Source organism: Callithrix jacchus, chromosome 22 (assembly GCF_049354715.1).
Source record: "Callithrix jacchus isolate 240 chromosome 22, calJac240_pri, whole genome shotgun sequence".
NCBI lineage: Eukaryota > Metazoa > Chordata > Mammalia > Primates > Cebidae > Callithrix > Callithrix jacchus.
Genome location: NC_133523.1, coordinates 16,671,600 through 16,695,231, shown reverse-complemented (window position 1 = coordinate 16,695,231; position 23,632 = coordinate 16,671,600). Strand labels below are relative to the sequence as shown.

Below are 23,632 nucleotides of genomic sequence, written 5' to 3'. Positions count from 1 at the left end.
GACAGGCACTGCCTGCCCTCCCGTCCCATGGGCCGTCCAGAGCCAGTGCAGCAAGGTGCTGGCTGCCCGCCCGATCCCCCCATCACCACCCGCCAGGAGCCTGCCAGCAGCCAGCAGGGTGCAATTAGCCTGCCCTCCCGGAGGCTGCCTCCCTCGGGGCCCTGCATTCTGATGCATCTTCATCAGCCTCTCCGCTCAGACCCCAGCCTCGGGAACTCCCATCTGCTGGCCAGCCCTCCCGAACAGCAGGGGCAGTGCCCGGAGCTGGGTCCGGGACTTCTGTCCGGGGAGAGCTGGAAGACCCGGCTCCCTGTCCCCTCCCTGAGTGCCCTAACCCCTGGATCCAGGAGCCAGTGGTGGGTCACCTCTCTCCCATCCCCAAGTCACTGCGGTCATCCATCCCTCAGAGCTCCCGACCTCCAACCCTATCTATGGAGTTTGGAGACTCACTGTTCTGCCCTCCCCCAAAGTGAACCCAGCACCCTCCCCCTCCCAGGTTGGGGGTGCGTGGATCTTCACTCACTCGGGCAGTGTACATGCATTCATTCCCCCCACCTTTCCCATGTTCCCTAGGCTCCGGACCGCACGGAGACCCTCCCTTTTGGCCCCTGCCCCAAACGGCGTCTCCCTCCGGGATGTCCCTCCTTCCTTGGACGCCCCGAGCTGTAGACCCTGGATCCTCCCGCACCCCCACCCATCCCACCCAGTACCTGCGAAGCTCGGCCCCGGCGGGCGGACGAGGCTGGAGGGGAGAGGGTCCCGCGCAGCCGCGGACCCCCGGGCGGGGGCCGGAGCCGGAGCCGGGGCCGCGGACGGGGCGGGCAGCAGCGAGCGGGAGCGGGGCCCGGGGGCGTCGGGGCCGGGGGCGGCGGCAGCAGGCGCATCCCCCGCCGCCCAGTCCACGGGCCCGGCGGGGGGCGAGCGCCCGCCCGGGCCGGGAGAGAACGGGGCGGTGCGACGCGGGAGCCGCCGCCGATTGGCCGAGCACGGGTTGGCACCGCCTTCGACGACCCCGCAAGCCCCGCCCATATTTAAAGATCCCATATTCCCCGGCGCCCCCTGCAACCCCCCAGCAGGCGGCTGGTCCTCGAACTCCCCCTCTTGCCCGGTGCGACGGAGGGGACCTTGGTGAAGCTCCAATCCCCGCCCCCAGCAGCCCTCCGGACCTCCTAACTACCCCCTCCCCAAAATTAGGTCCCAAACTTCAGCCGCCCGTCAACCTTTGCTGGCCTGGGGACTGTCCTCCCCGTAAGCGTCAACTGAAAGACAACTTTGCTCAACCCCTGCCCCTCAAACGACCTCCTCCGGGGTCTAGCTCTGAGTAGGGGAGCCTTGCAGGGGTTAGGTGTTTGCAAGTGGAGGGGTGCCTGGGAGCCAGGTGTAGGGGCTTCCAGGGGTGGACTGGGTACCTGCCAGGGCACCCGGTTAGAGGCCACTTTCTCTGGGGAGGAGAGACACCCAGTCCTAACCCCCCACACCCATGCCCAGAATGGCAGGAAGCCGGAGTCCCGGGGAGTTGGGATCACCAGGGCTGGGAGTCCCCGAAACGGTGCTCCTTCTTCTAGCACCCAGGTTGAACTTGGCCGACTCATTCATTCAAAGTTAATGGCGGCTTCTGGGAGCCTTGGGGACCAGTGGGTAGGGAGCTCTTTCTTCCTCCTCTTTCAGACAGTCTCGCTGCCTCTGCCTCTGCCTCACCCTGTTCCCAACAGGCTTGGGGTGACTGTGTTCAGCTCTGTCCACCCCCTCCAGGCCTGGGGGCTTCCTGGAGGCAGCAGATCCCACCCCGTCTCTCTCCCACACCCTCCATCTGTTTTCTTCCTAGCTCAGAGCTTTGGCCCAGGTCAGGAACATCTGAGTGTTTATTCCTGAGGGAGGCTGGTCTAAGTAAGTTTCCTCTGCAGAGCTCTGAAAACTGTTGGATCGAATGAATGAAGGGAGGAAGGAGTGCATGAATGAGGGATCCCTGCATGGGCTGGGGGTGGCGGTGAGTCACACTGGGGCCAAGTGATGGCTCAGAATTGCAGACGGGACCTTTGTTCCCTCCCCTGGAGAGCCTGTTCCTCATCCCAGACTGTGCTGTGCACGGCCCCGGCTGTGGTGACAATGTCCAGGGCTGTGACAATCAGGAAATAGAGACCTGGGTGGTCCGGGTCATATCCACAGAGGTACCAGGTGGGGACAGATGGGACCAGTAACAGGTAATAGGGGCTATTAGAGCGACCTGACCAGATGCAAGCAGCTTTGAGAGTCACTTCAGAGCAAGGAAGGAAGGGGTTGTGGGAGACCCGGAAGGGGCAGGTTTGCAGCCATGCTCAAGAAGCAGCCACCTCTCCTGCATCTCTCTGCTGACTCACCAGCACCCTGACCTCTAGCCAAGCCTCCTCAGTCCCCCCTCACCACAGTTCCCACCTCCAGGCCTGTGCACTTGGTGTTCCCCTGCCTGGACCCCCAGGAGCCCTTTCTACAGCACAGCACTGGAGCCAGCCACAGCTCCCTCGTGGTACACATCTCTGTACCACATTCAAGGCTTCCGGCCTCTGACAGCTCAATCTAGTTGCTACACGGGTCCCTGGGCCAAGAGAAGCATACCATGCCCACGGGCTGACCCTGGTCTGCTTGCACAGGCGGCACCATCAGACGCTTTTTTTTTTTTTTTTGAGACAGAATCTTGTTCTGTCAGACAGGCTGGAGTGCAGTGGCATGATCTCTGCACATTGCAACCTCCACCTCCTGGGTTCAAGCAATTCTCGTGCCTCTGCCTTCCGACGTAGCTGGGATTACAGGCGTGCAGCACCAGGCCCGGCTAATTTTTGTAATTTTAGTAGAGATGGGGTTTCACCATGTTGGCCAGGCTGGTCTCGATCTCCTAGCCTCAAATCCACCTGCCTCGGCCTCCCAAAATGCTGGGGTTAGAGGTGTGAGCCACCGGGTCCAGACAAACGGTTTCTGAATTCAAGTCTAACACGTAACTGTCCAGAAATTAACAAAAGCATCAGCCACAGCACTCCACTGCCTCGGACCATCCCTGCCCAGGCCCGGAAGCCCCTGTACCCATCTTCTCCCTCTGAAAAGACCACTACTTGTTTTCCTTGGCATCCACTTACCCTGAGGGCTTAGGGACTGCCCCCATCAAGAAGTGGAACATGGACAGTCAAGCTGGTGATCAACGGCCTTGCCTCCCACCTGAGTCAGTCCTGCCACCTGCTGGAATCCCACCCCTCAGAGACAAGGTCAGCAGCATGAATGGGAGTCAAGGTTGGATGGAGGTGGGGCTTCTGGTGGGGGCTGTCTGGGTCTCCGTTCCAGGCAGAGCCTCTCAGCAGCCCATGGTTGGCTGGAAGAGACCCAAGAAGCCTGCAAATGAGCTTGTCAGCCAGCCAAGACGCCCCCGGGACTCATGCCCTGAGAAACTGCCTTGCGCACAGGCTGTGTCCTCTGCAGACAGCAGGCGTGGTGGAGGCGGCTGGACAGCAAGCCCCTCCACAGGGGATTTGAGGGCTGTGGGTGAGGGTCTGGGTGAAGAACTGGGAGACGTTTGCAGGAGCTGTGGGACACAAAGGTAGCAGCCTGAGCAGGGAGTGGCCTGGCCACAGGGGCATCTCCCTGTACCTCCATCCCCAGCACCCCTCAACGTGTGCATCCACTGAAATTCTGGACCCAGACCTGGCTGCCTGGATGAAGGCTGGAACTTGGGCCCCAGTGAGTGTCAGGATGGCAAGGGTGAGTAAGATATTCACTCATTCACCCATTTATTTATTCACCAATTCATTCATTCATTCATTCACTCATTCATTCATATATCCACATAGCCCCTTCTCTGAGCCTGGTGCTGGGGAAGGCAGTGCCCTGGAGAGATACAAACCCTGCCCCTCTTGAAGCTGGCTTTCTAGAGGAGGGGGACAAACCTCTCCAAAAAGGGAATAAAACCGAGGATTTTAGATACACAAAAGTACTGTCCAGCCTAGGCAGCATAGTGAGACCCTGTCTCTACAAAAATTTTTAAAAATTATCCAGGCATGTGCATGTGCCTATAGTCCCAGCTACTTGGGGGTCCTGAGGCGGGAGGATCGCTTGAGCCCAGGAAGTCGAGGCTACAGTGAGCTGTGATCATGCCTCTGCACACCAGCCTGGGCAACAGAGCCACATACTACCTCAAAAAAGAAAAAAAGAAAAAAAAGGATCAGGACGAGATCCAATAAAGTTGAAAGAAAGAAGAATGAGGATGGGGAGACTTGAGTTAGGGTGGTTGGGTGGGCCTCTTAGAAGAGAAACCATGTGAGCTGGGTGTGGCGGCTCACGCCTGTAACCCCAGCACTTCGGGGGCCAAAGAGGGCAGATCATCTCAGGTCAGGAGTTTGAGACCATCCTGGCCAACATGGTGAAACCCTGTCTCTACTAAAAATACAAAAAATTGCTGGGCGTGGTGGCTTATACCTATAATTCCAGCATTGTGGGAGGCCGAGGCAGGTGGATCACCTGAGGTCGGGAGTTCGAGAGCAGCCTGACCAACATGGAGTTGGTCTACTAAAAATACAAAATTAGTTAGGTGTGGTGGCATATGCCTGTAATCCCAGCTACTAAGGAGAATTGCTTGAACCTGGGAGGCGGAGGTTGCAGTGAGCCAAGATCGTGCCATTGAACTCCAGCCGGGACAACAAGAGCAAAACTCCATCTCAAAAAAAAATTTTTTTAATTAGCCAGGCATGGTGGTGGGTGCCTGTAATCCCAGCTACTTGGGAGGCTGAGGCAGGAGAATCACTGGAACCCAGGAGATGGGGTTGCAGTGAACTGAGATTACGCCACTGCACTCCAGCCTGGGTGACAGAGCGAGACTCTGTCTCAAAAAGGAAGAATAAGAGAGAACATTCCAAAGAGATCTGCAGTGTTGGCTCCCTCGAGCTTCTGGGAACTGCAGGGACAGGAAGGGGAGTGGGAAGGCCAGGGTGGGAGCTGGGGCAGGTGTCATAGAAGGCTTGTTCCTGGGCTCTGGGGACTCAGGGACCTGGGATTCCTTCCATCAGTATCTGCTGAGCACTTCCTGTTTGCAGGACTTACTCTAAGGCAGGGACACTGCAGTGATAAAGACACACAAAGTTGGCCAGGCATGGTGGCTCACGCCTGTCATCCCAGCACTCTGGGAGGCTAAGGCGGAGGATCACAATGTCAGGAGTTCAAGACCAGCCTGACCAACATGATGAAATCCCATCTCTACCAAAAAAATTAGCCAGGTATGGTAGTGTGTGCTTCTAATCCCAGCTACTCAGAAGGCTGAGGCAGGAGAGTCCCTTGAACCTGGGAGATGGAGGTTGCAGTGAGTGGAGATCGGGCCATTGCACTCTAGCCTGGGCGACAGAGTAAGATTCCGTCTCGAAAAAAAAAGACACACAAGGTCTCCCAAACTCCCAGTTTCAGGCCAGAAGGCGAGACTTTGAGATGATAAATACACAAGAGTCCTGCAGACCAACCATGGAGGAAAAAGCGGCTGGGATGGGAGGAGAGGGACCGGGCCTGATCCTCCCGTCCTCCCCATGTGCTGCCTGCTGTGCTCTCAGTGCTGGAGGAGGAGGTCGGAGCCTGGGGGTGACAGGCAGGCAGGGTAGCAGCTCCATTGTAAGCAAGGAGTCCCCAAAAAGCATCCAAGGCTGTCAGGGAGCCCCAGTCATGCCCACCAGGGCCCCACCCTGGGACTACCCCGTCCTGTCCATTCAGACATGAGCTCCTCCTCCCTCCTCACACTCAAACTGGAGGCCTCCACCCTCCTCCCTCTACCACCCCCACATCCAGTGGGTTCACTGATCCCATAAACTTGCTCCAGGGCACCCCTCTCTCCCCACGGTGGCAGCCCCCTGGGGGAGCAAAAGTTTCAGTACAAAGCCCAATGTCTTGCTACTCAGGTGGACTGGTTTGAATGGTGTCCCCCCAAAATTTGAGTCCTCCCCAGAACCTCGGCATGTGACCTTTTTTGAAAATAGGGGTTTCGGCTGGGCGCTGTGGCTCACGCCTATAATCCCAGCACTCTGGGAGGCCGAGGCAGGTGGATCACGAGGTCAAGAGATCAAGACCATTCTAGTCAACAAGGTGAAACCCCGTCTCTACTAAAAATACAAAAATTAGCTGGACATGGTGGCACGTACCTGTAGTCCCAGCTACTCAGGAAGCTGAGGCAGGAGAATTACTTGAACCCAGAAGGTGGAGGTTGCGGTGAGCCGAGATTGTGCCATTGCACTCCAGTCTGAGTAACAACAGTGAAACTCCGTCTCAAAAAAAAAAAGAAAATAGGGGTTTTCTGGCCGGGCGTGGTGGCTCACGCCTGTAATCCCAGCACTATGGGAGGCCAAGGCGGGTGGATCACCTGAGGTCAGGAGTTCCAGACCAGCCTAGCCAATATGGTGAAACCCTGTTTCTACTTAAAATATCAAAATTAGCCAAGCATGGTGACACTCGCCTGTAATCCCAGCTTCTGGAGGGGCTGAGGCAGGAGAATTGCTTGAACCCAGGAGGCAGAGGTTGCAGTGAGCCGAGATCCTGCCATTGCACTGTAGCCTGGGCAACGAGAGTGAAATTCTGTCTCAAAAAAAAAAAGCAAAAAACGTTGGGTTTTGTTTTGTTTGCGAAGCTGGGTCTCCCTCTCTGGAGTGCAGTGGCACGATCGCTCTTACTGCAGTCTCTGTCTTTCAGGCTCAAGCAATCCTCCTGTTTATCTTTTTATTTTTAAATGTAGAGACAAGGTCTCATTGTGTTGTCCAGGCTGCTCTTGAATTCCTGGGCTCAAGTGAGACTCCCACCTTGGCCTCCCAAAGTGCTGGGATTACAGGCGTGAGCCACTGTGCCATGCCTGGAAATAAGGTTTTTACAGATGTAGTGAAATGAAGAGGGGGCCGGGCACGGTAGCTCACGTCTGCAATCCCAGCACTTTGGGAGGCCAAGGTGGGCGGATCACTTGAGGTCAGGAGTTCAAGACCAGCCTGGCCAGCATGGTGAAACTCCATTTCTACTAAAAATTCAACAAACTTAGCCAGGCATGGTGACGCATGCCTGTAGTCCCAGCTACGTGGGAGGCTGAGGCAGGAGAATGGCTTGAACCTGGCAGGTGGAGGTTGCAGTGAGCCGAGATTGCACCACTGCACTCCAGCCTGGGTAACAGAGCAAGACTCCATCTCTAATAATAATAATAATAAATAATAAATAAAATAAAGAAGGCATTATAGTGGATTAGGGCTGGCTCTGATCTAATAACTGGTTTTTTTTGAGTGAGAATCTCACTTTTTTGCCCAAGCTGAAGTGTAGTGGTACGATCTCAGCTCACTGCAACCTCCACCTCCTGGGTTCAAACAATTCTCAAGCCTCAGCCTCCAAAATAACTGAGAGTACAGATGTATACCACCATGGCCAGCTAATTTTTATATTTTTAGTAGAGACGGGGTTTTACCACGTGGGTCAGGCTGATCTCGAACTCCTAGCCTCAAGAGGTCTGCCGACCTTGCCCACCTGATGAAGAGGGGTTGATTGTGGATTAGGGCCGGCTCGGATCTGTTTTTTTTTGAAATGGAGTTTTGCTCTTGTTGTCCAGGTTGGAGTGCAATGGTGAGATCTTGGCTCACTGCAACCTCTGCCTCCCAGGTTCAAGCGATTCTCCTGCTTCAGTCTCCCGAGTAGCTGGGATTACAGGCATGTGCCATCACGCCTAACTAATTTTGTATTTTTAGTAGAGGCGGGTTTCTCCATGTTGGCCAGGCTGGTCTCGAAATCCTGACCTCAGGTGATCCACCCGCCTCAGCCTCCCAAAGCACTGGGATTATAGATGTGAGCTACCGTGCCCAGCCTGTTGTTTTTTTTTTTTTTTAATAAGAAGGCCACGTGAGGATACAGACGGACACACAGGGAGAAGGTCATGTGAAAACAGAGGCGGTGATGGGGGTGACACAGCCAAAGAACCAGGAGCCACCAGAGGCTGGAGGAGGCAGGGAAGGGTCCTCCCTGAGAGGCTCCGGAGGGAAGGTGACACCCCCGACACCCTGACTTTGGACTTCTGGCCTCCAGAACTGTGAGAGCACAACTTTCTGTGCTTGTTTGTTTGTTTTGAGACAATGTCTTGCACTGTCTCCTAGGCTGAAGTGCAGTGGAGAGATCGCGACTCACTACAACCTCTGCCTTCAAGGCTAAGCGATTCTCCTGCCTCAGTCTCCTGAGTAGTTGGGATTACAGGCGTCCGCCACCACAGCTGGTTAATTTTCTGTAATTTTAGTAGAGATAGGGTTTCACCATGTTGGCTAGGCTGGTCTAGAACTCCTGACCTCAGGTGATCCACCCACCTCGGCCTTCCAAAGTGCTGGAATTACAGGTGTGAGCCACCGCACCCAGCCAACTTTCTGTGGTTGTAAGCCATCCAGTCCATGGTTATTTGTAGTAGCAGCCACAGGAATAAAGGCGGTGGTTGTGGACAAAAGACTGGTACCTCTGAGCCTCTGTTTCCTCTGCAGGGCAATGTCAGGGCCTCACTGGAGGCCACTGGCATGAGGCTCAGGAGATAATCTCCATCAAATGTCATAAGCACACAGCAAGCACTCCATGGATCCTTCCAGCTGCTGCTGGTCTGACCATGACCTAGACTATTTCTTTTAAGACGGGGTTTCGCCATGTTGGTCAGGATGGTCTTGAACTCCTGACCTCAGGTGATACGCCTGCCTTGGCCTCCCAAGTGCTTGGATTACAGGCGTGAGCCACCACACCCAGCCGACCTGGACTATTTCAAAAGCACCTCTTGGCCTCTCTCACTCGGGTCTAAACTCCCCCAGGCCCCCCACCTAGAGGGAATCTTTTTTTATTTTTGAGATAGGGTCCTGTGGCTCATGCCTGTAATCCTAGCACTTTAGGAGGCCAAGGTGGGCAGACTGCCTGAGCTCAGGGGTTCAAGACCAGCCTGGGCAACACGCTGAAACCCCCTCTCTACGAAAATAAAAAATAAATTTAAAAAATATGGCTGGGCGCCATGGCTCATGCCTATAATCCCACCACTTTGGGAGGCTGAGGCAGGTGAATCACTTGAGGTCAGGAGATCGAGACCAGCCTGACTGACATGGTGAAACCCTGTCTCTACTAAAAATACAAAAAAATTAGCCAGATGTGGTGGCACGCGCCTGTAATCCCAGCTACTGGGGAGGCTGAGACAGGACAACTGCTTGAACCTGGGAGGCAGAGATTGCAGTGAGCCGAGATCGTGCCACTGCACTCCAGCCTGGCAGACAGAGCGAGACTCCGTCTCAAAAATAAATAAATGGGCTGGGTGTAGTGGCTCATGCCTGTAATCCAAGCACTTTGGAGGCCAAGGCGGGCGGATCACCTGAGGTTGGGAGTTCAAGACCAGCCTGACCAACATGGTGAAACCCTGTCTTAAAAAATAAATAAATAAATAAAATTAAAAAATATAAATACATAAAAATTAGCCGGGCGGCAGGCACCTATAGTCCTGAGCTACTTAGGAGGCTAAGGCGCGAGGATCACTTGAGTCCGGGAGGCAGAGGTTGCAATGAGCTAAGACTGCATCACTGCACTCGAGCCTGGGTGACAGAGCGAGACCCTGTCTCAAAAAAAAAAGAAGAGAGACAGCGTCTCCCTCTGTTTCCCAGCAGGCTGGAGTGCAGTGGTGCAGTCATAGCTCACTGCAGCCTCGATTGCCTGTCTTCAAGCGATCCTTCCACATCAGCCTCCTGGGTAGCTGGGACTACAGGCATGTGCCGCCACACCCAGCTAATTTTGTTTTACTTTTTGTAGAGATGGGGTCTTGCTATGTCGCCCAGGCTGTTCTTGAGCTCCTGTCCTCAAGGGATCCTCTTGCCTTGGCCTCCCAAAGTGCTGGAATTACAGGGATCTTTCTTGATTACAAACCTGATCATGTCGCCCCAGATTCTGGGTGCTCAGTGACTCCCTGTAGTTCCCCTGGCATCTGAGCAATTAGATTCCATGTGACTCCAGCCTTAGCTGCTGGCAAACTCCTACTTGACCTTCCAGACTCAGACCAAAGAGCACCTTCTCCAGGATTCCTTCCCAGGTTTCCCCAGGCACAATGAGTATTCCCTTCCCTCCCAGTGGCTCCTTGGCATGAGATGGAAACCTGGCCACATTTCACCCTCCATCCCCAGCCCAGTCCCAGAATATGCCACTTCTTTCCATCAGAGGTGCTACCCTAGTTCTATCCTGGCTGACACCACTAGGCATCTCCCCGAACTCTACTCTGGGCTTCTGCCACCTCCACTCCTGTCCTGCTCTCCACGGCAGCCACAGAGCTTCTGAAAAACCGAAATGAGGCCATGCCTCTCCCCTGCTCACACACCTGCCATGGCTCCCCATTGCTCTGAAGTCCACACCCTCATGGCAGCCCCTGAGATCCCTGTAGCTTGGCCCCTGCCTGCCGACCTCCTTGCCTTCATTTCCTCCTCTCTCTCACTCACTTTGTTCCAGCCACAGCAGCCTCCTCATTGTTCCTCAAACATACCAAGCTCCTTCCAACCTCAGGACCTTTGCACATGTGGTTCCCTCTGCTGGGTATGCTGTTCCCCCAGCTCTCAGCCGGCCAGTTCCTCTTCTTCCTTCAGGTCTCAGCTCATGATCCCTGCCCTAGAGAGGCCCCTCTGACGCCTACAAGCGGCTTCCCTGCGCCTCTGATCACCAATACATCCTCACATTCTATTTTCCTCCTAATATGTAACACTTTCCTTCCTTTTTCTTTCTTTTCTTTTTTTCTCTCTCCCTTCCACCCTCACTCTTTCCCTCCCCCTGCCTGCCTTTTCTCTCTCCCTCCCATCCTCATTTTCCTTCCTTCTTTCCTTCCCTCCCTCCCTTTCCTTTCCCTCTCTCCCTCCCACCCTCCCTTTCTCTTCCTTCCTTCCTTCCTCCCTCCTTTTCTCTCTTTTTTTGAGATAAGTCTTGATCTCTCGCCAGGCTGGAGTGCAGTGGTGTGATCTCAGCTCACTGCAACCTCCACCTCCCAAGTTCAAGCAATTCTCCTGCCCCAGCCTCACGAGTAGCTGGGATTACAGGCACCTGTCACCACGCCGAGCTAGTTTTTGTATTTTTAGTAGAAATGGGGTGTCACCACGTTGGCCAGGATGGTCTCAATCTGCTGACCTCATGATCTGCCTGCCTTGGCCTCCCAAAGTGCTGGGATTACAGGCATGAGCCACCGCGCCCGGCCCCCTTTCTCTCTTTCTTTCTGAGACAATCTCAATCTGTCACCGGGACTACAGTACAGTGGTGCAATCACAGCTCACTGCATCCTCGACCTCTTGGGCTCAAGTGATCCCACCATCTCAGCCTCCAGAGTTTGCTGGGACCACAGGCATGCCCCACCCAACCTGGTTAATTTTTTAAAAAATTATTTTTAGAGATGGGGTCTTGCTATATTGTCCAGACTGGTCTCAAGCTCCTGAGCTCAACTGATCCTCCTGCTCGGCCTCCCAAAGTTCTGGGATCACAGGTGTGAGCCACTGTATCCAGCACATAAAACCTGCTCAATTGATGCTCCATGAAATTCCACAAGGGCTGACCTGGGCTGGTCTTGGTCCTTATTGCATCCCCAGCATCCAGCCCAGGGCCTGGCAGACAGTAGCTAGCTTGCTCACTGTTTGTTGATTGACCAAATGACCGCTACCTTTGTGTTCGCCATACCGCCTTGGGCAGCTTAGTGCTGACCCTGGATGTCAATGTTCACCAGGGAGGCCAGGTGCGGTGGCTCAGGCCTGTCATCCCAGCACTTTGGGAGGCCGAGACAGGTGGATCACAAGGTCAGGAGTTTGAGACCAGTCTGGCCAACATGGTGAAGCCCCGCCTCTACTAAAAATACAAAACTTAGCCGGTTGTGGTGGCGCATGCCTGTAATACCAGCTACTTGGGAGTCCGAGGCACGAGAATGGCTTGAATCCAGGGGGTAGGGAGCGGAGGTTGCAGTGAGCTGAGATTATGCCACTGCACTTCAGCCTGGGCGACAGAGCCAGACTCCATCTTGAAACAAACAAACAAAAATAAAAACTAAAAAAAAAAACAAAAAAATGTTCGCCAAGGAAGGGAGCACAGGAGCTGCCTTCCACGGAGCTACTCCACCCCGGGGCTGTCTCCAGGAGCCGGGAGGTAGAGGCTGTGGGGGGGGGCGGGGCGCAGTAGTGGCGGGAGAGAGCTCTTCCAACCTGGCTCAGCGCCCTGTGTCCAGGTCACCCGGCCCCTCTCAATAGATTCCCCACCTCCAGTGATCAAAGGAAGTGGACAGGTAACTCCCAGGACGCGATAGAAAGCATCCATCATCATCATCATCATCATCATCACATTGTTATTATTGTTTTTTTTTATTTTGAGATGGAGTCTTACTCTGTTGCCCAGGCTGGAGTGCAGTGGCACAATCTTGGCTCACTGCAACTTCTGCTCTCCGGATTCAAGTGATTCTCCTGCCTCAGCCTCCTGAGTAGCCAGGACTACAGGCACATGCCACCATGCCCGGCTAATTTTTGTATTTTTAAACTAGAGACAGGGTTTCATCACATTGGACAGCCTGGTCTCGAACTCCTGACCTCGTGATCTGCCCACCACGGCCTCCCAAAGTGCTGGGATTACAAATGTGAGTCACCTCACCTGGCCTCTTTTTTTTTAATTAAAGAGATGAGGGTCTTGATCTGTCTCACAGGCTGGAATGCAGTGGCCATTTGCAAGCATGATCATAGCTCACTGCAGCCTCGAACTTTTGGACTCAAGTAATATTCCCACCTTAGCCTCCTGAGTAGCTAGGACCACAGGTGCACACCCCTGCACCCAGCTTGTTACTATTTCAAAAGCTGGCATTTTTTCCTTAAGTCACTTTTTTTTTTTTTAAACAGTCTCTGTCCTCCAGGCTGGAGTGCAATGATGCGATCTTGGCTTATGGCAACCTCTGCCTTCTGGGTTTCAATGATCCTCCTGCCTCAGAACACCCAAGTAGTTGGAATTACAAGGTAATTTTTGTATTTTTAGTAAAGATAGAAAATGGCCAGGCTGGCCTCTAACTCCTGACCTCAAGTGATCAATCTGCCTCTCAAGTAGCTAAAATTACCGGTGCTCACCACCACGCTCAGGTTATTTTTGTATTTTTAGAAAAGATATAAAATGGCCAGGCTGGCCTTGAACTCCTGACCTGGAGTGATCCACCTGCCTCTGCCTCCCAAAGTGCTGGGATTACAGGCATAAGCCACCCAGCCTGCCTGGTTACCAACTTTTCTATCCAATTTCTGGGCCACCCCATCCCCAAAGGTGACCCAAGTCTGGAACTCACTCACCCTAGGGTGCAGGGGGCTCCTTGCCAAGCCACTGCAAAGGGGCTGTCCCCTTCAGTCGTGCTGGTGACCACTTGGCTGGGAGAGAGAGTGGCTGCTGCTGCCTTTCTTGTCCCCTTGAGACCTGTAAGGATCAGACAGGGGGTGTGGGGTGGAGGTGAGGACCCAAAAGAGTAGGGTGCAGACAGCTTCTGGACTACAGTGGTATTTTTTATTTTTTATTTTTTTTGAGACAGACTCTCACTCTGTCACCCAGGCTGGAGTGTAGTAGCATGATCTCAGCTCACTGCAACCTCTGCCTTTGGGGTTCAAACAATTCCCCTGCGTCAGCCTCTGGGGTCGCTGTGATTACAGGTGCCCACCACCATGCCTGGCTAATTTTTTGCATTTTTAGTAGATCTGGGGTTTTGCCGCGTTGGCCAGGCTGGATTCGAACTCCTAGCCAGAGTTCCAGAACTCTCTGAACACCTGCCTCAGCCTATTACATACAATGGTCTTTGAGCCGATCTGCGCTCTGAGTTGGTGTCACTGAGCTGGGTCATCTCCTAAGTTTGCAGGAAGCTTAAGATCAGTGGCTTTATAGCTCCAATGGGGCCCTGGGCAAGCCCCTGCTGAAACAATGGCCCACCTCTTCCATGTCCCCTCCCTAAGGCCACTCCTCCTTTCATTGGGCTCTGGACACTAGACACTGAATGCTTTTCTTTTCTTTCAAGACAGAGTCTTGCTCTGTCACCCAGGCTGGAGTGCAGTGGCACAATCTTGGCTCACTGCAACCTCTGCCCCTCTGAGCTCAAGCATCAGACTCCTGAGTAGCTGGGATTACAGCCATGAACCACTAAGCCCGGCTAATTTTTTGTATTTTTAGTGGAGACAGAGTTCCTCCATGTTGGCCAGGCTGGTCTCAAACTCATGACCTCAGGTGATCCACCCACCTTGGCCTCCCAAAGTGCTGGGATTACAGGCGTGAGCCACCACACCCAGCCACTGAATGCTTTATCTGTCTTTCCCAATGCTGTTCCTGCTTACGCCCCGCATTGCCCCTAATTCCCTCATCATGGGGAGATCTGGGTGGGTGACATTCAGAGAGGTGACATTTTGTCACTCAGACTGGAGTGCAGTGGCATGAACACGGCTCACTGATGCCTTGACTTCCGGGGCTCAAGAGATCTTCCTGCCTTTAGCCACCAAGTAGCTGGGACTACAAGTGCGTACCACTACACCTGGCTAATTTTTTTTGTTTTTGATGGAGATGGGGTTTCACTGTGTTGCCCAGGCTGGTCTGGAACTCCCGAGCCCTCCTCTGCCTTCCAAAGTGTTGGGATTACAGTTGTGAGCCACCTCACCTGGCAGACCAGCTGAACTCTTGCTCCCTAGCTCTGAAGCTGTCCTGGGACCTGTAGCTCCCTTGGGGTACTTCTCCCATCTGTATAGTGCTGTCTGCAGAGGGCTTATAGACGCACATGGTACCCAAGTCCGATCCTGGGGAAGGGGGCAGAAAGGGGCACCCATGGTGGGCAGGGGCAATGCCAGACTACAGAACAGCACCGAAGGGTAAACACCCAGATGCCCTTTCTCTTATCAGGACCTAGGGTCCGGGTAACTATCACCTTGGATGGCTTAGGGGCTGCCTGTTTCAGCCAGGGGGACCTTGGTGCTGACCCTGGCCTTGGGAAGGCAGGAGCTTGTCCAAGGTCACTGAGCGGCTTGCTGCGATGGAGTACAAATTCTCTCCTCCGCGGCTCCAGAAGCTTTGGTTCCCCCGTCTAGAAGCCCCTCCCCGCAGGGCTTGCCTTTGATGAGGGCTTGGGCAGCCTGTGGAGGCAGTAGGGGGAGGGGTGAGATCTGGCAGCCCGGGAAGAGAGTGAGGCCAGGGCTTCTTGGCTCAGTCCTGTCTGGGTCTCCAGACCGGGGAGAAACTTGGAGAAAGTAAGGAATCCCCCCATTTCTGAGGCCCTGGCACCCCACGCTCAGGGTTAAACGGTGGGGCGGGGTGGGGGGCGCAGAGGATCCCAGAGCTGACCTCGCCAGCTGGGTCCCGGCATTCGTGGATCTGACCAGAAACCAGCTCTGCCCCAGCCCAGCTGGGTGACCTTGGACAAGTGGTAACCCTCTCTGGGCCTCAGCCCCTCCTCCTGTCCGGGAGAGGGGAGGGGGGAAGGGAGGAAGCTTAGGGAAAAGAACAGGAGCCCAGAGCCCAGTGCACAGTAGGCTGACAGGTGGGAGGGTTCCCTCCCACTGCGGAGTGGGGCCAGCCCAAGGAATCCCCGCCACCTCGCAAGGAGAAAGGGAGAAACCCAGGGGACAGGGAGGGAGGAGGGGGCAACGGGAGCCAGCGCTCCTTCCCCCCACCACTGAGGAGGGTGCAGGCCTGGAGGGTCCCCACGTCCCCACCTTCACTCCGCGGAGGGAAGGGGACGTCTGCGCATCCCCAGGCCTGGAAGCAAGAGGCCCCCAACACAGGGCATGGGGGTGGGGTCAGGAGCTGACTCCGGGATCTCTGTGGGAGGCGGGGGTTGAAGAAGGGATGCCTCCGCTCCTCCCGCAGCTCCCCTTTGAATTCCCGGAGTCGGGCAAGCTTTCATCGATCCGCCCACCCAGGAGAAGGGGACCGCCGCCGGGACCCAACGCTCCCCGCCGCGCCCCCCACTGCCCACTCACCGGCCGGAGTCGGCCGCCGCGGCCGGAGTTCTGCGCCCTGCCCGAGCGCGAAGACAAGTGCACGGCCGGGCAAGGGCGTGTGAGCCGGGAGGGTGTGCGCGCGCCGCCGCAGAGCCGACCCCTCCCCGCCGACCTGGGCCCCGCCCCGCCGCCCGGGGAGGGGGCGCGGACCCCACAGGCTGAGGGAGGCAGTCTGCCGCGGCCACAGCGGGCCCTCCCCCGCAAGACGTCTCCAGAGAGGAGAGCCGGGAGGGAATCCCCCTCCAGGTCTCTCGCCCGAGCCCACTCTCCCCGCTCCACCCAGGGGCGTGACGCCAAATCTTAGGAGACGCTCAAAGAGATGGGAGGACCCTCTGCGGCCTCTGGCCCAAGGTGCTCATCTTACAGAAGGGGAAACTGAGACCGGGAGAGCGGAAGCCCTTGGCCAGAGCCCAATGTCCCAGCAGCAGGAACAGGGCTGCTCCCCTCACTCTGGTGGGGGGGCCCTCTGCCCGATCCAGGAAAGAAGAGAGTCAGGGAGAGAGGAAGGCAGACAAAGCCTCCCCACCACGCGACTGGGGAGGATCAGGGGACCCAGAGGCTTCGGGAGACGCTGACCGGACTGGAAGGTCCCAGCTAGGAAAGGGGACCCTGGGTGGCCGGACACCAAACCACAGAAAACTTCTCTATCTCATTGTTGGGCTGGTGACACCCTCCCCGCAACCGGTCCGATTGGGGACCCCCCAGCCTGACTGGCCTAGGCCTGGGTGGCAGAGTTGTGAAGGTCACTCCGCCACCTTAGAACAATGTGGCTCCCGTGGTCTGGCTCAGTAGGGGATGGGAGGGAGAAGTCTAGGGACAAGCCCCTCCCAGGACCGTGGTCCTGCCAAGCCCCTTTCTGAGCGGATTTCCCTCTAGCGTAGGGACGAGTGCCCACCTCCGGGGTCCCTTCAGCTCGCCGAGCCCGTGGGGCCTCCGGATAGGTCCTGCGTTCTCCTTCAGCTGTTCCCCTCCAACAGAAAGCGTGGCTCCAGCTCAAACCACCGCGTTCCTCCTCCAAGCCCCCTGCCCCGCCCCATCTCTGAACCCCCACCCACCTTCAGCCTTGGTCTGGGGGGCGGGGGAGTCGGGAGGGGGGCTCCTCTGGGAAGTAGGGAGGCTTCTACAAACCTCCATTCGGTTTTTTTTTCCCTTTTATTCCATTCATTCTAAAAATAGACCTTCCCCTTCCCCAGACCCCCGGCGGGGAGCCTCTCCAGAAAGGTAATGAGCTTCCCGAGCAGGGTCTGGAGGCCGGGATTCCGTGGCGCGGGCGGGGCTGGGGGACGTGGACGCCGAGGGGAGGGGAGACTGGGAGCGCAGCCCCCCCACCATTGTGTGTGAGACGCGCTCCGAGGGAGCCGCCAGTGTGACCGTGACCGTGTGGAGGGAAAAAGAACAAAGGGGAGGAGGCCTTCGGGTCTGCACTGGGGAGGCAGAGAGTCGGTGGGGGTCGCAGGAGCGGAGGACGAGGGGCGCCACCCAGCACCCTCCCGGGGGGACTTCCCGCCCCGTTGGGGAAGGCTGTGAGCCATGCTTTAGTCAGACACAGTGAAGGAGAGTCAGGCTGCAGAGGTGACCAGGACGCCCATGATCGGGGAATTCCCTGCGCCCCGTGGACCCCACAATTGCCCTGTGGAGTCCGAAGATCCTCCCCAGTCCCGCAGCTCCCCCTGTCCCCGCCACGGTCCTTCTCCCTGACGCAGCCACAGACTTCAGTCCTCACCCGTGTGACAGGTCACGTCCCTGTCCCGCATGGCTGCCCTCCCCCTGCCTCCCTGCTCTTCCTGAACCAAAAGGAGGACCCAGACTCCTTACAGGCCGGCGCCGTCGGCACCTGCAACGCCCACCCTTTGTCCCCGTCTCTCCGCGGTCTCCCTGGACCGCCCACCACACTCTGGACACGCCCAGCATCTCCCCCGAACCGGTTCAGCCTCAGAGCCTTTGCATCTGCGGGTCCTTGGGCCGGGATCGCCCTCCCCGGGCTCTCCTCAGCCCCTGTCCCCACCCGTCGACTTTCAGGGCTCTATCCAAGGTCACCTCCTCCCTAGAGTCGCCCCTTCTCTGGGCATGTCGCCCTGGTTTACTGTTCTCACTGCCCTCAGGCCCTGGTGTGAACTAGCTTGTTCTTTCCTCTTCTCCTCTCCCTGCCCCTGGAATGAGGGGCCAGATGCTACTTGGACCTGGCTGATGGGAGGAGAGGGCCGTTCCCGTCCCGGCACCACCCCAGGAGCTACCCAGCATCAAATAAAGGGACATTACTACCCTCTGCCCAGCTAGCCGCCCTAGAAATGCCTCCAAGACACCACACAGCACATCCATGGCCGGCTTTTGCACGGGCGTCGCCTAGGACTGCGAAACTAAAAACAGGCGCCCACGTGTCCCCCACCCGGGACCGCTTAGCCCGTTTCCGGAATAACATGCCCCTGGGGAAAGTGATCCGCAGGGACCAAGCTCCCGGCCCGTGGAGCAGAAGCCAGGCCTGAGGCGCCACTGTGCTACTGTTCAGATGGAGAAGAAGTAAAAGGACCGAACATGACAAGTGGGGAAAGGGGGTGCGGAGGCGCTGGGGGCTGACCCTTCCCACTTTGATGAGCTTTTCATAATGTTTTGTTATCTTACACTTTTTGAAACCAAAGGGAAGGATAAAAACGAAATTGCTTTATTGGAGGGGACAAAGGCCCAGAGAGGAGATAAGTCTCCAAGGGACGAGAATGCAGCCGTCCGCGTCGAGAGATGCAACACTCCCTCCCCTGCACTTGCCTTCGCAAAATCGCCCTCAAATGTTTTTTTTTTTTTTTTTTCTTTTGTGAGCACCTACTACGTACCTGTGTGCTTTTTGTGCCCAGAAAGTATGGGAGGCTGCCCGAAAGCAGAGCCCTGGAGGTGCCTGGAGAAGAAGGTGCGAGTGTCTGGGACTGGCGGGGCGAATGTGGCCTTGGCAGGGGCAAGCGGGTAGCAGAGGGTTTGGAGGTTGTGGAGGGGGGCGGTGCAGGAGTGCTTAGAAAATCCCCCAGGGTGCGCGCCGCGTCTCTGCGCAATCCCCTGCAGGCTGGTGTTCAAGGCCAGGAGGACAGCAGATGGCTGGGGGAGGGGATGGCAGGGTGGGAGGAACACCCCACGTGCCCGGCTGTGGGGCGCCCGGCAGGCGGGAGACAAAGGCGTCTTCCGCGAGGGTCCACGAGGCTTTCGGAAAGGATAGGGACCGGCGGTGTATAAGTTGGGGGTATGGGGGGACGACAATAACCAAGATTAGAGCTGCTGGATAAAGTAGAGGACACGGAATGGGACATACTTACAATTAAAAAATTACTCATTTATCTGAAAGTCAAGTTTAAGGGGGCGCCCTGTATTTTCTGTTAATTTTTTTTTCTAAATCTGGAAACCTTAAGCTCGGACCCGAGGATCCTGACTTTCTGGAACAGCAACCCCACCCTCGCAGGCCAATCTGCTGGGCCGGAGGCTGCAGGTGCCTGAGGTGTCCCCACTGGCCAATGCACCCCTTTCCTAGTCCTAACCCTTCTCGACTCCCTAAGCCCCCCCATCCCCCTCAGCCTTGGTCACTCCCTCCCTGGCGCGCACCCCCAGGCTCACCTCCCCCTGCACCCCTCCCTATCTTTCCTACTCACTGCGTTTTCCCCCACCGCCCCTTCTTCCGCACCCACTCCTCCTCCCCTTCTCTCCCCCCGCGCCTCTCCAGTGTCGTCCCTTCCCTCACGGTCTCCCCCTCCCCAGCACCCGCTCCCCCGCGCCCATCCTCTCCTCCCCCGCAGTCCCCCAGGCGCTCGAAGGGGAACCCCGGCTGCAGGCGCTGAGCCCCGCGCAGGCGCAGAGTCACCCGGCTTCCCCGAGGCCGCCGCCGCCCGCGCACTGCGGCCCGCGCGCCCGGTTGCTAAGGCGACGGCGGGGGACGGAGTGGGAACCTAGGGAAGACCCCGCTCTCGCTTCCTCCCCCGCCACCTCCTCGGCAAACCCGACTCCGGTTTGAGCCGGTTTCCCCGCCCCGCCCCCATGCGCACTGCGGCGGGTGAGGATTCCCCGACCCTCAGGGTTGGGGGGGGGGGGTCGGGTGGGGCCAACGCATGCGTGCTGGGCGCGGCCTCCCCTCTTCGGCTGGCTCGCTACGGGAAAGCCCCGGCGCGTGAAGCTAGCACCCCTGCGCAGGCGCAGTGAGCTCCCGGCGGCCCCTGGCCCCGCCCGGTTGTCCTGGCGACGCACGCGGGAAGGGCTAGGAGCGCAAGGAACTCCCCTCTCACGCCCCCTCCCGCGCACTGCGGCGGAGTCGGGGATTCCCCTGCTGTCAGTGCGCACGCGCGGGCCCGGGATTCCGCGGGGGCGTGGCCGGGGCCGAGGCCGGAGCGAGTCAGGGCCTTTCTGTTACAGAGAACAAATGTCATCATCCTGTCTTTGTGTCCAAGGGCTGAGGACCATCCTCTCACCTCCTGCCCTGAATTTCATCCTCACTCTAGTCCACCGGCCGTCCGTCTGCAGGCGCCCAGAAGAGCCTGCCGCACGAAGCTCTCATCCACTCCCTGCCCTGCTCACACACCCACCCGGGCTCCCCAGCGTCCTGGGATGAAGCCCCACTCGTTTGCCTGGAGTCCGAGGCCCTCTGTGCGCAGTCGTGGCTGGCTTTCCCGTCGGCTTCTTCCCTCGTGTTGATCACCACTGGTCCCCAACCTTCTCTCCTGCACAGCCACAAAGACCCTAAGATGGTCATGGGGCCAAGCCCTTCACGACGTCCCCTTTCCAGGTACCATCTCCCTGATTCTCCAGATAGCCTGGGTTGGGCGCGACTTTTAGTCCCATTTTACAGGAGAAACCGAGGCTTAGACCATTCAGACCTTTGTCTAAGGAGTCAGAAGGGACAGGCAGGATTGGAACCCAGGCCTCCATTTGTGGGGAGCTATATGGGCTATTCCACTCATTTTCTGGCTGGAGCACTTTCAGTCCCGATTCTGGGCCCCCAAACTACCTTAGCTGCCTTCCTGGTGGCTTCGGGTGCTTCCCGGCTGTGTGACACAGGCAGGTGACTTAGTTTTTCTTTTCTTTTTTTTTGAGACATTGTTTCACTCTCATTGCCCAGGCGGGAGTGCAATGGTGCGGCCTCGGCTCACTGCAACCTCCGCTTCCCGGATTCAAGCGACTCTCTTGCCTCAGACTCCAGAGTAGCTAATTTTTTGTATTTTTAGTAGAGACAGGTTTTCACCATGTTGTCCAGGCTGGTATCGAACTCCTGACCTCAAGTAATCCACCCACCTCCACCTCCCAAAGTGCTGGGATTACAGGCATGAGCCACAGCGCCCGCCTTAGTTTTCTTAAATACAAAGAGGATAAATACCTCACGGGGCTGACCCCTGGGCTGCTGCCACCTGGTTGGCCAAGGCCTGGCACCCAGTTGTGCCAGGGCCTTTCTCCTCCTACGTGAGGACTCTGCTCGCTGGTGCCCCCTGCAGGATGCCCTGCCTTCCTCTCCTTTCCCTAACCCTCACCGAAGGTCTCTCCCAGATACCCCACATTTCCTATGGTCACTGTCTCAGGGTTGCTTCTCCAAACTAAGTCAGTGCCCAACATGTTGGTTAGTTTTTATGTCAACTTCAGCTGTACCCAGTTTATTTTTTAGAGACTGGGTCTCGCTCCTCACCCAGGCTGCAGTGCCGCGGCACCGTCATGGCTCACTGCAACCTCCAACTCAATTTCAAGGGATCCTCCCACCTCAGCCTCCCAAGAAGCTGGGACCACAGGTGCATGCCATCACACCCTGCTAATTTTTAAACTTTTTCTGTAGAGACAGGGTCTGGCCTTCTTGCTCAGGCTGGTCTCAAACTCCTGGGTTCAAGAGATCCTTCCACTGTGGCCTCCCAAAGTCCTGGGATTCTAGGCATAAGCCACGGTGCTCCACTTGTACCCAGGCACCTTTTAGCCTCCGTTGAGGAAGTGGTGTGACTTCCAGGCCTTTGCATGTGCCATTTCTTTTTTTCTGTCCCTTGTCTGTGTGGAGAGCTCCTATGCATCTAAAAATACCCGTCCTCCAAGATGCGTTCTACCTCCCACCTCTGGGCAGAGCCTGGCCCCCTCAAGCCTGCCCAGCCCTGACCCCACGGAGCTGAGGACCTCTGTGGGAACCTGCATGCACCTGAGACTTGTAATATGGGAGGACGGCGATCTTGGTGGAGGGAACAAGCCTGCTGTGTCGGAGGCTTGGGAGGCTGGAAGGACTGAGTGAGAGGGAGATGGGGAGTCAGGGGACAGCCCCGTGCGCATAGGGAATGGAGTGTCACCTGGGCAGGAACCCTAGCAGTGGCCTGGTAAGTGCCTCAGTTCCCCCCTTTGTTATGGATGACCTTGATTCCCCGAAGGGCTATCCCAGGCACACAATGGGACAATCAGCACACAGCCTTGATGGCCATTTCTGGCACCAGTGGCTGCTCTGACCTCTACCTGAGCCCACTGGGTAAGTGCTGCAGATGATCTGATCTGACCACTGCAACTTTTTTTTTTTTTTAAAGACTAGTCAAGTGCAGTAGTGAGAAGGAGGGAAAGAGTAGAACAAGGAGTTCCATCTGTAACTGACTGTGAACAATCAATTGAGATAACTCACTACCTTTGGACCAGCCCTTTTTTTGTTGTTTTTTGGGCAGAGTCTTGCTCTGCCACCCAGGCTGGAGTGCAGTGCTGTGATCTTGGCTCCCTATAGCCTCTGCCCCCCTCTGCCCCCCAGGTTCAAGCGATTCTCCTGCCTCAGCCTCCCAAGTAGCTGGGATTACAGGCATGTGTCACCACACTTAGCTAATTTTGGTTTCTTAGTAGAGATGGGGTTTCACCATGTTGGCCAGGCTAGCCTTGAACTCCTGACCTCAGGTGATCCGCCCACCTCGGCCTCCCAAAGTGCTAGGATTACAGGCATGAGCCACCACACCTGGTCCTGACCACTGCAACTTCTGGGGTACCTTCTTCCTCTGCCTGCCCTCCTGGGTCCAAGCAATTTGCTCAGTCCACATAGCTGCCCTTCTGTTCTTCAGGGCTGGCTAAGCTCTAGGATGTCAGAACTAGGTTCAAATCCCACCCTACCCTTCCCAGACGTGCGGTCGCCGATGGGATGCTTGTTCACTCCCACTCCCATCCACCTGCTCACTGAAGCCTCTGGGCCTCTCCAGGACCAGTGCCTTCCTCCTCCCTCTGCGATGAGATCTGACTCATCCCTCACTAAGGAAGAAATCCTCCACTGGGAAGCCTGCCCAGAATTGAGCCCAGGATTCAGCCAGATGCCTCCCCCTGTAGGAATAACAGCAGAGCAGCCAGCATTTCCTGAGCCGAAACACAGCATGGGACCCCCCCACCAATCACGTCCTGGGGCCCACTCTGAATTGGAATCTCAGGAGGCTGACAGGCTCCAGCTCTTCTCTGGCTCTGCCCCTGAAGTGTGGCCAGAGCCTCAACCTCTCTGAGCGTGTGCAGGGGACGGTGGAGCAGGTCTCTCACTGGACAAGTGGCACAGCCAAGGAGGGATGCTGGCAGGAGCTGATGAGGCACAGCTGGCAGCAGGAGTGCGCTGTTGGGGGCCCTTGTCTTTTCCAGCTATGGTCCCAGAGTGGTTCACATCAGGTCCCCAAGGCTGTTTCCTTTCTCCCCTCTCCCCACCCATTCACTTAGGCTTCAAG

At 56.6% G+C, this 23,632-nt stretch overlaps 1 protein-coding gene across 6 annotated transcripts in view; it reads right to left on the bottom strand.

Moving 5' to 3' along the window:
• Positions 1-16,949, bottom strand: part of KCNN1 (potassium calcium-activated channel subfamily N member 1) — a 51,427-nt gene extending 34,478 nt beyond the window's left edge. For 3 of the 6 annotated variants that reach the window (XR_008478775.2, XM_035284046.3, XM_078361791.1), the window contains exon 1: positions 711-927. Coding sequence is in view for 2 of the 6 variants with exons in the window: in XM_035284046.3 (XP_035139937.3) it covers positions 711-884 (174 nt within the window). In the remaining 4 variants the exon portion in view is untranslated. Of the gene's footprint in view, positions 1-710; positions 928-13,298; positions 13,420-15,953; positions 16,015-16,869 lie in introns of those variants that run through there. The other 3 variants (XM_054250611.2, XM_078361793.1, XM_078361792.1) reach the window with 2 other exon arrangements.
• Positions 16,950-23,632: the final 6,683 nt, after the last annotated feature.